This window comes from Mercenaria mercenaria, chromosome 10 (assembly GCF_021730395.1).
Source record: "Mercenaria mercenaria strain notata chromosome 10, MADL_Memer_1, whole genome shotgun sequence".
NCBI lineage: Eukaryota > Metazoa > Mollusca > Bivalvia > Venerida > Veneridae > Mercenaria > Mercenaria mercenaria.
The window spans coordinates 46,768,822-46,783,774 of NC_069370.1; the positions used below are offsets into that span (position 1 = coordinate 46,768,822).

Consider the following 14,953-nt stretch of genomic DNA (forward strand, 5'->3'; position numbering starts at 1 on the left):
GTACATAAAATAGAGTTTGTTTTTTAAACACATTCTTCTTATCATTTTTAACTTTTGCCATGATTAAGGAAAATTATAGCGAGCTAACCATTGAAACAAAAAGTATAAAGTTCAATATCAATTAACCATAGCTTGAGTATCAGTTGTAAGGCTTAAATAAAAGTAGCAGTTTCTGTGTTTAAAATGGATTACCTATAAAACTAGTATCAACACAATAAAAAACAAATATGAGCCCTGCCATGAGAAAACCAACATAGTGGGTATGCGACCAGCATGGATCCAGACCAGCCTGCGCATCCGCGCAGTCTGGTCAGGCTCCATGCTGTTCGCTTTTAAAGCCTATTGGAATTGGAGAAACTATTAGCGAACAGCATGGATCCTGACCAGACTGCGCGGATGCGCAGGCTGGTCTGGATCCATGCTGGTCGCAAACCCACTATGTTGGTTTTCTCATGGCGCGGCTCATATAATGCTCCCTTTGCATTTGCATTGGTTGTTTAATTGTAAAATAACATTCTGCTGGTCATTCAGACTGCTTGGTTGCTTCTATTTCACAAACTATAGCTTTACATTTAGACTTAATTGCCAGTGGCAATTCATTACCGTCATTTATAATTCAAAAGAGGCAGGCTGTCAGAATCTAAGAGTTGTGATATTATTGACTGTTTTCGTTGTTAGTTATATATGTAAGCTCAATATAAACAAACGTACTACTCACATTGACATTTACGACGGTTAATTATGTACATATAATTGATCATAATTGATATTCTCTATGAATGGCAAAGAACTTTCAGTCGGACATGTAAAAGCGGTTCACAGAGTAGATCGTGGCTTTAAGAATAAACATCAAAGAAGGAATCAAACAAAAATGGCTATTTTGATTCAGAGTTATTGCTTTTCTTCTGATGTGGGGTGATGAAATACCATACCGTTGGTATTGCGAGTGCAGGACACAATTGTTTTAACAAACACCCCTTTCAATGTCATTTTTATTTCAGTTTACTCTAAAACATTTATGTTTATAATGCACTATTTGTCTCATAATTGCCAATAGATCAAAATCTTTCTAAAGATATGTGATCTTATCTTTAAAAATTGCACAAATAACATCGTGGAACAAAATTACAAACACGGTATTTATTTATCTCATTGTTTCAGTTAATCTTACCAAACATAAATATTGAATAAAAGTTCATTAAAACAAGAATGGAATCTTGAAAGGCAACTTTATATGAATATTAATTTAATTGTTTTGAAAGCTTTCCATCAAATTTGCCTTGTATGTTGAACAAATATTATTATTATTATTATTTTGCAGTTGAGGCAGTCTGTCTTTATATTATCATTATCATCATCATCATCATCATTATTATTATTATTATCATTATTATTATTATTATTATTATTATTACATTGTATAAAACATAGTTATTGGTATTTACTATTTTCATTCCAATTTTAGCTATTTCGAGGTTCACCCCGTGTTATTATGGTAAGCGAACACTAAAGGTTGATGGTAAAATAATGCACCTAAGAGAATACATACGGTGTAGTCATATACATTGTGCACTTATAATATTTTCGTAAACACACCAGTATCTGGAACTAGAGGTTTGGGAAGCGGCAATTTATGCAATCGATTTCACAGACAATGCACCGATTAAACCACACTGGATAAATCATCAATATTCTCTGTGAAATGCTAAGTTTCCTGTTTAAACAGTTTTGAATATACATCATTTTATTATTGTTTGGTATAGCTTTCAGGCTTCAAAATTGAAATTGATTGTTTATGGCTGTACAACACGATTTCAAAATCGAGCTTTTAGTTACATGTGATGAAGAAAAATTGAAACGATGTACATTTAGTCCAAATTCTGCAACATTACGTTCTCTGCCAATTCAGATTTCTGATATTAGAATGTCTGCAGCTAGAATGCTGAACAGACTGTCTCTAGAAGTCCATTACGCGTATTGAACTGTATTGTATCTGCTTATAAATAACTGGTCCTAATGCATATAAATTAGTTGTACTTAACAACAGCTTTACCTCATTTCTTCATGTATAAATACATACTACTGCAAACGAGCTATAGATTTTATTAATTTGTCATCTGCTTTTTAATTAAGAGCAAATAGTTTTTATTGTGTAATGAAAAAGATGAAATATTGTGAGTTGCAAACTGAAACTTTATGACTTGCTTCAAATGATCAAGAACTTTATGAATGATGTAGCTGAACTATTATGTATTATTTCAGTTGCTGGCCAAGCGCCGATACTATGTTACGAATGTATGTCTGTGACAGATGACCATTACTGCGGGGACCCCTTTAACGAGACTCACCCACAGCATGAGCTCAAGAGATGTAAAGAGTACTGTGTGAAATGGACCAGAAAAACGCTTAGTGGTATGTATATGACCGTGATTAAATGTGATTAAAACACAGTCATGCAATTGCTGAAATAAAACTGAAACGATGGACATTAGTACAATATTAACATTGAACTTTTACCTGTATGGATAGCTTCACTCACGATTATGAAATTGGTATTGTATTAAATATACTGAAGATTTAGATTAGTTATCAAATGGAATTGTTTGAACAAATGCAAAGGAATCCGGAAAAGTATGACTCCATTATTGGTATGTTTTTTTTTCTGTCATTGGTAACCAGCACCGGCGCTGTGCTTCTCCAACGGCCACGTTTTATTTGTTGTAATAAATGTATTATTTTAATGTCTTTTGTTTAAATTCGAAATAATGTTATTTTATTTATTATTTTCAGGGAAAATTTTAATTCAAAGAACCTGTTCAAGTAGGCTAGATATAAAGTTACGAAAGACCCCAGTGTGTATACACGAGTCGCGTCCTTCAGAGGGCATCTTGTGCTTTTGTAACGAAGATCAATGTAATACTGCTCTTTCAGTAACGGGCAACAACTTCCTCGTTATTATTGTTCTTGCCTTTGTAACTGTTTTATTCGGTGTTCGGTGAAAATGGCCAGTGAAAATAAAATTGCTTTAAATTTGCTCAATAGAATGGTTTGCAAATTTACAAGAGTCCAAGGGAAATAACTATATATATCAGTGTGTTCAGTCTAAGAAGTTACTAATACAGTTTATCTACTAGTTGATTAGTTTAGTTTAATTCAGTTTTCACATGCACACGTAAACATGGAACTACAAAACGAATTTGTCAACAAAAGAGTTTTGAGCACGGAGTATTACCACATGATAAGTCTTTACTCTCCTCTGACACAGAAAACAGCTTTGAAAAATATTCAATGGAATCAATGTATAATACAAACAACAAACAATCCAGTTTGCCATGGATTAAAAAGAAAAAAAAAGAAAAGAGTAACAAAGTGAAAAGAATACGAAGAAAAAAAGTGTGATCATACAAAACCATTTGCCAAACAAGTCTAAAACTGCTTGAAGTCAAAGGCATGCTATTTTTTTCCATTTGAAATGGCCCTGAAGCATCTGGACCAGCAGTGATCAATGTTTTCATATTTTGTCGTGAAGAAGCAACTCTGGTAGTATACGAGTAGTCAAATAAACAAGCTACCTGACCTGACCTGACTTGATAAAATATACCTTTCAGGATTTTATTTTGTCTAAATGTTATTTGCGCTGACGGCAATGCCGACAGTTGCTAATAGATAAATGTTCACTTTCACTTCTGACAATCGCCTCGGCCCGGGTTAGGTAAAATAAGAAACCATTATAGATTAATAAAAAGAAGATATTTGGTATTATAAAAAGGAATGTATACGTGTTATTGTGATATTTTTAACTGCTTAAACGGACTGTATTGCAATTCACTATGCAATAGATTCAGGTGTATAAGCAGTATAACAAATATGAAAGGAAATGTTTCTTTTGAATGTTAGATGCTAATGTGTCATTGTTTTCTGTGCTGTTTGCTGCTGTTCCCAAATGAATTATCAGCTCAGTAACCGATTAAAACGACTGTAAATATATGAAGATAGACTATCGTTTTAGAGATGTAGTTTAGCAAGACATTACACGGTTTATTAGATGGAAAACAACTCTTGTTTGGCATCTTGTAAACAGTTGTAATCTGTTTGTAAATAGTGTTTATTTATTCAGTTGTATTCACAAATTGTTAGAATCAAGCACAACGAATTGTAAATGTTAAATATATATTTGGCTGTTAATTAAGCCGGGAATTTACAAGGATTAGTTTGTTATATATGATTGAAATATTCAAGTGCATTTATCATTATTTGTTATGTTACTGAGAGTTCTAATTTCTTGACATTTACGTCCTTCGTTTCTGACGAAGTTTACTACACTTAGCCTGCTAAAGTCTTAAATGGACCGGTTCATCATTCAATTTGGACAATACTATTACTGAATAATATTTTGAAGTCTGGATTTTTGTACCAGTTTTCACAAATGTTGGGTCATATCTTGGTCAGTTTTAGTATGTCAGTATATAACAATGGTGCCGTCTTTGTTTAATAATAGTTCGTTTAAAATCTATAATTTTCTGTAGTCTGCACGATATAAAGCTTGTTCAAACATATTTTGTCATTGTTTCACAGTTGGCGATTTAAGAAGACACTTCTTAACTTCACGAGGGTTGTTCCAGAAAATTGCGAACATTTTTATTATTTCGAAAAGAAGCGACGCATCAAATAATTATTTTAACTGTTGTTATTTCAATGTATACTCGACAGGACTATAGAGTTTAAAATTAAATATCTGTCATATTGTTTTAGTATTTTTTTAAATAATTGACGCAGTCAGTGCTAGTCGGCGCACGCTCAGTTTTCCTCCTACAAAAAGAAGCGGCTTCCTTTTAAATTCATGTAACTTACCTGATATACATCTCACAGGATTAGAATTTATATCTGCCGTCCATGATTTGACAAATACTCAAATAATATGTTAAACTCTTATAGTCCCGTCGAGTATACATTGAAATAACATCAGTTAAAATGATAAAAAGTTCGCGATTTTCTGGGACAACCCTCGTATATCTATTCACATACGTCAACCCCTACGATCTATTGGAGTCCTGTTTTTTTATGTTAAATCAAAACATTTCTTAACCTTCAGATACCTCAAATACATATTTAGGGAAATGATTTATATGTGAAGAAACAGCTAAAACATAATTAGCACCTCCTATGAATTTCTGTTTTGTTCTACAAATTTATCAAATAGTGAACGTCACTATTCCTTGCGAAAAATTGATGTAGTCTTTTGTGGTACCTCTTTACAGCCTTTATATATTATAGCACTCTTGTATACTTTTTCCCTTTTCTATGCACCTTTTGTGTCAAATATTCAAATAAATCTATATGTTTAATTATATACTTCAACCCTTTAAGTCTTCTTACCTACGAACTCATCTCATGGAGTTTCGATTTTTTCGTATCAAAGTAAACACATTTTTTAAACATTCAATTGCATGAAATACATTTTTAGGGAAATGATATATAGCTATATATAAAGCTAAGACCTAAATAGCACCTCGTATGATTTTCTAAGTTTGACAAATTTATCAAAATTCGACTTTGATACACGTTAAATTGAAAGCACTCTGTATATTTTTCTCTTTTTCTATGCAATTTTGCATCAGATTTTTAAATACATTTCAAGACAGTTTCGTTATATAACAATCTGTATTTCATTTAATACCTAACGTATGTTTTCATTAATAATTCCTTACATGTTATTGTAGCTTTTTGTGAGGAGCAGATTTCTGGCAGAAAATCTCGTGTGGACTCATTTACTAAATGTTTTGAGATATTTCTTTAAACACCATATTTCCGTCGTTAGGTAGTTGCAACATATATTCACATACGTTCACCCAGAATGCTGACAATGCTTTAGAAAGGGAAACGACCTGTTGATGTAGTCTTTCATATTTCTCCCCATGTTAAATAAGATAAGCAGTAAAGTAGAAGTACAGCACCATGATTATCTTAAGAAAAATACTGCAAAAGGCTCTAGTTCCGCGGGAAGGGTTATACATGAATAATAAACTTTATGCTTAGAATGATATGAGTAAACAGTAATATTGCATTATTTAAGAAATGTGCAGAATACGCGTTTTTCATCACCTTTGTGTAGAATTGACTGAGATCATAGTTACATGTTTTTTGTTAACATGAAAAGTTGAAATTGTTATCACACCATATAAAACCATTTTCTTCTATGCAGTCATTTATTTGACCTTTATTCCAAAGGTCGTATAGTGTAGATTAGATAGAATTGGATTATGTTAGCATCTTTATTGAAACTTGTATTTGATAATATTGATAACTCACCAGATAATAATATTAAATAAAACAGAAAATGATCACTTAAAACTTTGTTTTCGTCTATGCATTTTACCCTGCAATGTAAGAGTATTACTTGGAAGTGTAAATTTCATAATAGTCGTCTGTCATTAACCATTTTGTCGACTAATAACTAACGAAACCAGTCGTTATTTATCGTCAACGATGATTTTGTATTCGTTATTGATTAAGTAAATAAATGTATGATAAATCGTTCGAGATAGAAATAGAGCAAACATCATTTGACAACTTTGTTTCTAATAACCAATTGTATAGAGCATAACTGCCGTTGTGTCTGAAAGTTTTGTAAATGAAAGCACGCATCCTATTTCCTGTTATTAATATATATGTAGTTTAAATCATATGAACGCTCGGATGTATAAATAATGAAATCTAAGAAGAAATCGTTGGTAATCGTAGAATGCAAAATAGTAAGATAATAGCAACCTCGGTTTGATTTAATATGTTCATGACAGGCAATGAGATGTGCATTACAAGTCACGCCTTCTCTTCGAAAGTTCGGAAAATAAAAGAACTACTTGTATTATTTCACTATCGTAATATAAAATATATGAACGCTGACTTCGAATGTAATAGAAAACTGCATTTAAATACAGCTTTCATTTATCATAAGATGTATGACTTACGGATGATTAATGCATAATAATCTCCCGTCAATTACTTACAAATCAGTAAGAAAATATAACGAACAACAAGAAATAAAACCTTTTTAAATTTAACGATTATTAATCGTTCATCAGTTAGGCTTTTAAACACCAATTAATCAACTCGTATATTTTGGACCCTATTCCCATTACTAGTTTCATGCAACAAGAATATTTAGCTCACCGTCACCTGCCGTCGTCGTCTTAATGCGTCGTCTTCTGTCGTCAACAATTAGACTGTAAACGCCAAGTCGTCACAATTCTGACCCAATCTGAAAGAAATTTGGACAGAATGTAATCCTGAATAACATCTCGAACGAGTTCGTTATCACGTCATCTGAGATCAAAAATGAGATAACTGTAAGTTAATAGGAAAACCTTGTTATCAATCTAGAGGCCACATTTCTACCTAATCTTCATAAAACTTTGTCAGAATGTTTGTTTCTATAGAATGTAGGGGACGTTTGAACCAGGCCATTAGGTAAAATCATAGAATAAAACATTGTTTACACTCTAGAGGCCCCATTTTCTACTTCAAAAAGATTTTAACAGAATGTTAGTCTCAATGAAATTTAGGTTAGGGTCATATCTTGGTTATGTGACGTTTTAAACTAGTGCACTGTGTGAAATCATATAAAAACCTTGTTTACAGTAAAGAGGCACCATTTTCTATATGATAATTAGAAATCTTTATCAGAATGCTCATCTCTTTAGAGTCTAGGTCAGAAACTAGATCACTAGGTTTAGTCACAGGAAAACCTTGTTAAAATTATGGAGGTATCGATTTGTATTTGATCTTTATAAAACTTTGTCAAAATGCTTTTCTCTATGACATCTAGGTCATTTTTGAAACAGGATTATCCAGCTCAAAAACTAGATCACTTGGTCAAATCATAGAAAGACCTAGTACATACTTTAAAGGCCATATCTTCTACCTCATCGTCATGATACTTGGTCAGAATGTTTGTATATTTGAAATCTAGGATACTTTTGCAACTTAAACACTTGGTCGAAAACAAGGTCACTAGGTCAAACTATTAAAAAAACTTCGTTAATGGCATGTCTGAATTACATAAAACATGGCTAAAATGTTTTTCTCTATGAAATTTAAATAACATCACAGAAATGTTCCTCCAGTGACCCTAAACCAGGTTTTTTCAACTTATTCCTGTTTTTCGAAACATGACCACCAGAGGCTGTAGTCACTTATTATATATGTTTACAGTATTGCATATAAACATAAGTGGATACTTTAAAAATTCTTCTTGTCAGAAAACACTGGCAAATTTCAAAATAATTTCACAGATATTATATTATATCTACGCATGATCCTTTACCACAATTGTTCGAGCAATTTGTGAAAAACAGTAGGGTGATCTAGGTCCATCATAGCACTCCTGTTTGAATGACTGACAGATTCATTTTATCATTAATGCGTCTTATTAAACAGGCATAAGGTCGTACCTTTTCCCCTGTGTAAATTTAATAATAAACAGTCTTCTGCTACTCTTACAATGCAGTATTAATTAACGTCAGTTTGACAGGTAGATAATTACAGGTCCGTCTTGGCTATCAGCTATCAATTAACATTAATCGATCCAAATATTAGCTAGCGTTCTGGATTGTGCCCTCCAAACTATTATTTCTCACTTGTTTCGTCTTTGAATAAGTATGTCATAGTGTTTCCCGAAGGGTTGGCTGTAAGCCTATCATTGATGTTGATCATGTTATAAGCTCTTACAGTTCAATTGTAAATAGTGCATGGACAGAGTTAGCTATTATTGTTATTGGTTGCGTCTTGTGCTTCCAAGTGATCTCCTCAAACATTCATTAACTATCACATTGCCATAAATTGTTGCTCCGCACTTTAAGTCAGTGTTGTTATTTCTGGCTCCTAGGATCATGGAGTGCAGTCAATGTTTCCGCTTAACAGAGTTCCGCTTATGCCGGTGCTAGAAAGTGTGAGAAGTGAAGTGTTGGACATTTCATAACCTCTCGCAAAGAGACCCAATCAAACAGTCTACTACTATTTTGGATTTTGACCTAGCTTCCAAAAGAATCTCTTTGTAGATTGGATTGCTTCTTATATGATGTTAAATGAACCAGTAACCACTCTGGCCTTAGCTATTTAGCATAATATTATTTATTTATTTATATCTATATTTATTATATTTATATTTGAAACGTGTACTTACCGTAATTTTACAATTATGCTATCGTATTGTTTAAGGTAAATATTGACAAAGTAGAATGTGAAAACTATTAAATGGTTTCTGGATTTGTGTTAATGAGACTATGTCTTTAAGGAATTTAAGAATCAGTTCTTACAAGATTATTATTTTTAAACTATTTAAATATATATAAGACTCCAATTCATACATGAAAATATGAACAATTACTTCGTAGTATCTATGCAAACATAAAATTAAAATAATTGTGTGTATACACAGTACTGTGTGTTAGATTTAAACAGTACACACCTAATACATGTTTAGCTTACACATAGTGTAAATATATGTACTACCACTAAAAAACTGGCAGTTTTTATAACAAATGACTGCTATACATCACACTTAAATGTGAATGTAGTTCTACAAATACAGTTAATTTATATTTGATGGCGATTTTCTATATTTAACGGTTTTATCTAGAAATAAACTATTTAAATGAAAAATAAGTATAGTATATCTTTAAGATACATATTATGCAAACAAATTATATCATTTTTATTATATGCTGTGGATTGGATAATATTCAAGGCTTTTTTTTCCCGCTATTTTTCTAAAACACAAACACGAAAAAAGCTGTTAGCCACATTACCAATCTACAATACATTTGGAACTTGATTAATCTTGGAGTAAAAATTCCGTAGATGTGCGTTGATACCAGTGCGAGAAAAAAATCCTGAAAAATACAATGTTGAGAAATGTCAGGAGAGCGTGAGCGAAGGTTTCCGTATTGTATTTTCAGCATAACAATTAAGTCCTTTTAACGATGAGAACGGTATACATATCGGTTTTAGGACACTAAATTATGAGGCGAAAGTGGCCCTAATTACACATATGGTGAGACTTGTCCCGTATTTTTTGCCAATGACTGAGCTAAAGGGTATACGTACATATTGTATTGTAGGAGGCTAATCGTAAACAATGGTGGCAAAAAAAAAGCGTCTCACAGCCACTTACCTTTTGCAAATCTGAACTGAATCTAAATGGATGGGTGAGAGTGCCAGTTTTGACTGATTTTTGACACTTCAGGTTTGTTTCAAGACCAAAATGTCACACAATCCTATCACACTGGCACTAGGACTGACCTTTCTTTTTTATGTCTTATAAACGTTGGACATGTACACCTAAATAATTATTTCCTGGGGACTTTTACTGTCAAACCCGAATATATACAAATAACAATAACACGGAAAACGACTAAATGTATTAGCTAAGAACACAACGAAGGCGTCTCTGGTGTTACCGTATAATAATGACCAACTACTGGAACATTTATAAATTGATCATTTTATGGATACCATGAGAGAATGTACTTAATAATTGTATAAATTAACTGAAGGCTTTTAAGAACAGCATTCACTTACTACAGAACATTACGGTAAGCAGAGAATTCTATATTCTGTTACATTGTCGTCTTTGATCAAAACATTGTTTCAGGTTCTTTTTGTAAATCTCTTTTAAATGTATTAAATGAACTGTTAACAGAATTTAAAGTTTTGATTTCTGATAGTTTACTTTATAGAGCATGAATGAATTTTAAAAATTATACATTACGATTTACCTTCTATTTTTACCGGGAATACCAGCCATACAAGGTTTAATGATGGTATTGCAAAAAATCTACCAGAATGCTTACTTTATAACCTAACCAGTTTAGTTAAATCTAAGATGTAATACATGTACATAAAACTTTAAGCGGAAGAAATGCATTTTGGATGTTCTATTTTTGTGCCAAAGAAACGCAACCTCAGCGTTAACTGCTATCAGTCAGGCAACTTCCACATCTCGTGAAACAATTACGTTTTGGACTTGTTTCCGTGGACTTCATGGTTTCATTAATACAACTCATTTCTTTTGTCTCTAATAATTGAAGTCCATAAATGACATTAAATGCCATAAAATCAAGTGATTTACAGTGGTTATTTTAAGCATATCTGACTTATGGTTTATTGATACAGGTCTGATTAATACTAACATTCCCAACCTCTTCACCCATACATGCATGCATTCACTGCTAATTATATGTTATTCTATTTTACAGGTGGCATCAAACATTGTTCATTACAGGGTACAGGTGGGCCTAATTAAAGATAGCATACCTGAACTTATGATAAAGACATTGAAAGTATGATCAGATTCCTATTTATTACACATTCTTGACATATTAATATGTTTTACAAGTATAAACTATCAATACTTAATCTTTTACATCTGTGTTCATTTCCTTTTTTATTTCGCATGTGTTACAGACAGGGAAGCTTGAACTAGAGAAAACTGACCTTTTGCTACCTTTTTCTAAGACTTCCTCTCGTCCTACATTTTTATGTCCAGAATTGTTTGTTTCAGTTTTGTAAACATTTTACCTCTCCTTCTGTCACTGCGTATATAAGGGAATAAGTCAGTTTGAATATAAAATGTTTAAGCGAATAAGATTTTATCGTTTCTAAGAACTTATTGAATTGCATCTTTGTGGACGCATTGGTCGAGAGAGCTAAGACGCTTTCCTAGTGTACAAATATAGTGTACAAATATGCCATTTTTAAAACTTTGAGATCATCATACCACTGTGTTCGTCTCGGACCAATGTCCTTGAAAGTAAGACTTTAAGGCAACTCTTACGCTATCTCCACATTCCGCAGACCTGTTTACATATTACACTGCCGTATGTCCCCGACTTTACAGATTATAATGTAAATTAATGTTTTTTACCTTTACATTTTAATCTTCTTGTTTCATCACCTACTAAGCTATTAACTCTTGTTTGTTTTATCACTTGGTTATTTATCACCTTTTTAATTCAAGTATTACAGTATATTATGCCATATTACCCAGCTGCAGCAGCAATATGACAATCTTAAATCGGTTCCTGAAGAAATCACGGATTTACAGTCTCGTTCAATGCGTGACAACCTACTTTTCTTTGGTTTTGATGAACTCGGTACTGTTGAAAGCAGGCGATCTGAAAATTGTGCCAATACTGTGCTTGAATACTGCAAAAATACATTGAAAATCACGGATGCAGAAACTAGCATTAAAATTGAGCGGGCCCATAGACTAGGCAATAAATACGATAGTGCGAAAAAGAGGCCCATTGTTGTAAAGTTCAGTCATTTTCCAGATAAACTCATGATCAAACAAAAGGCTTCAGATTATACGAAATCGTTACAAACTGGCGTTGGTACGGGTTCCCAACCAAATGTACATAGCCAACCAATCCAGCCCAAAATACGCGTGAGCGAACAGTTCCCAAAAATCATACAGGAGCGGCGCCGTGTTTTGATACCGGCAATGGTTAAAGCCAAAAATGATGGAAAGTCAGCATACTTATCGTATGACAAACTGTTCATAAACAATAAAATGTTTACGGTGGAGAATATAGCCACTTCCGGCTACAGCTAGGAAGTTTCTGAGAAGCAGTTATCGTTTCTATTATGGAACGTACAAGGTATAAATTCGAAACTAAACGATGGTGACTTTATTAACTTTGTAAATGATTTTGACATTTTGCTATTTGTAGAATCATGGAATTCTAACAAAACTAATATTAAAATTGAAGATTTTGATAATTTTAACTGCCCTCGTCCAAAGTCAAATAAAAGGGCTAAACGTGAAAGTGGGGGAGTTATTGTATACTATAAAAAATGCTATAAAAATTATTTAGAGCTTATTAGTTTAGATGCCAGAGGTATAATTTGGTTTAAACTTGATAAGCATTTTACTTGTGCCAAATATGATTCTTATTTTTGTGTGAGCTATATACCGCCTGAAAATTCAGCTTTGTATAGAAATAATAATTCTACACTATACGAATTTGACTTTTTTGAGCATATTAATACTGAAATACGTAATTACAGTGACCGTGGGGTTGTTTACTGGGTAGGTGACCTAAATTCTCGCACAGGTGAATTAGTCGATTATATACCTAACCTTAACCTTGACCGTTATGTTGATATACCACAGTCTGATGCGCAGACGATCAATTTGCCTGTGAGACGTAATCAAGATCAACAGGTCAACAATTTTGGGATCAACCTGTTAAATATTTGTAAAGAAAATGACATGTGTATAATAAATGGCCGTCATGATGACGGAAGGTGTACTTTTCATTCTACTTTAAAAAATAAACCAGTTTCTAGTTTAGTTGACTATATTATTACGGGATATGAGGGTTATCAAGATATAACAGATTTTTATGTTCTTGATATAACAGAGTTCTCGGATCATTGTCCTATTGTATTTGCATTGAATTATTGTATTGATTTACCACAAAATGATTCTGTGGAATATGATAAGATTTTTTGGGATATATCCAAAAAAGACTCTTTTCTAGAAGAAGTAAATAGCAATTGTTTATTATTTGACAGTATTAATAGCAAATTGTTATCGGGAGAATATGATATAGATCAGTGTATGAACGAGTTTTCTAATTTAGTTCATGACATTTCTTATAATTGTTTTGCCAGGACAGTAAATAGTCGTCCGAAATTTAAAAAGAAAAAATCTCCTTGGTTTGATGAAAATTGTAGAGCGGCAAAGCATAACTTTTTTGCAGCCAAACGGCGATATATGTTTGATAGGTGTGATGAAAATAAATTACACTTTTTAAACGCGAAGCGGGTTTTTAATGAAATAAAACGTAAAGCCAAGTCAAGCTTTTATTATAAAGAGAAAATTAAATTGTCAGAGATGAGCAAGACGTCTCCACGTAAATTTTGGAAGTATATTAAGAAATTTAAAACCAATAGTACTACTGCTAATAACGTGAATCTGGAAGAATTTGTCACTCATTTTTCGAATATTTCTAATGAATTTCAAGGCCGATTTAATATAAATGATCACAATGTGTCACGTGATGAAACTATAAATATTGATCAATTAGATAGATCAATAACTGTAGAAGAAATAGAAAAAACAATTTCTACGTTAAACCGTTATAAGAGCAGTGATTATGAAAATAATGTATCTGATTTTTTCATTGATACAAAATCGTTTATATCACCTTATTTATGTAGTATGTTTAATCATATATTTGAGAACTGTGTTTACCCAAAGTCATGGGTAAAGGGAGTTATTGTACCCATTTTTAAGAAGGGTGATACGAGTAACCCCTCTAATTATAGAGGAATCACATTAGTAAATGTCATTGGTAAAATCTTCTCACTTTTATTGAGAAATCGGATAAATAAATGGTGTGAATCAGAAAATGTTTTTACTGATACACAATTTGGTTTTCGTGACGGGCGTTCTACAGCTGATGCTATTTTTCTTTTACATACTATTATTCAAAAAGTTTTATCAAAACGTTCTAAGCTGTGGTGCATTTTCATCGATTATCAGAGAGCCTTTGATACCGTTAATCGTGATGCATTGTGGGTAAAGTTACTCGAAACTGGTATCAGCTGTAAAATGGTCAATATGATTAAATGTATTTATAATGTTGTTCAATCTTGTGTTAAGTTGTCAAGTACTATGGAGTTGTCAAAATTCTTTGAAGTTACAATCGGTCTTAAACAGGGAGAACCTTTGTCTCCCCTTTTATTTATACTATTTATAAATGATGTTATTGGAAATTTGGATATTAATTCGTTAACTGATAGAGATCTTGATTTGCTAACAATGTATATGATATTATTTGCCGATGATATGGTCTTGTTCACTACTGATCCGAAAAGCCTGCAGGCACAAATTGATAGTATTTACCAGTATTCAGAAACATGGGGCTTGAAAATTAACGTTAGC

The 14,953-nt window shown here is 32.5% G+C and overlaps 1 protein-coding gene across 1 annotated transcript in view; it reads left to right on the forward strand.

Moving 5' to 3' along the window:
- LOC123561701 (protein quiver-like) overlaps window positions 1-6,351 on the forward strand; it is a 48,848-nt gene extending 42,497 nt beyond the window's left edge. The window contains exons 3-4 of the mRNA XM_045354246.2: window positions 2,263-2,412; window positions 2,791-6,351. Coding sequence (XP_045210181.1) covers window positions 2,263-2,412; window positions 2,791-2,999 — 359 coding nt within the window. The 3' untranslated portion in view covers window positions 3,000-6,351. The remainder of the gene's footprint in view (window positions 1-2,262; window positions 2,413-2,790) is intronic.
- The last annotated feature ends 8,602 nt before the right edge of the window (window positions 6,352-14,953 follow it).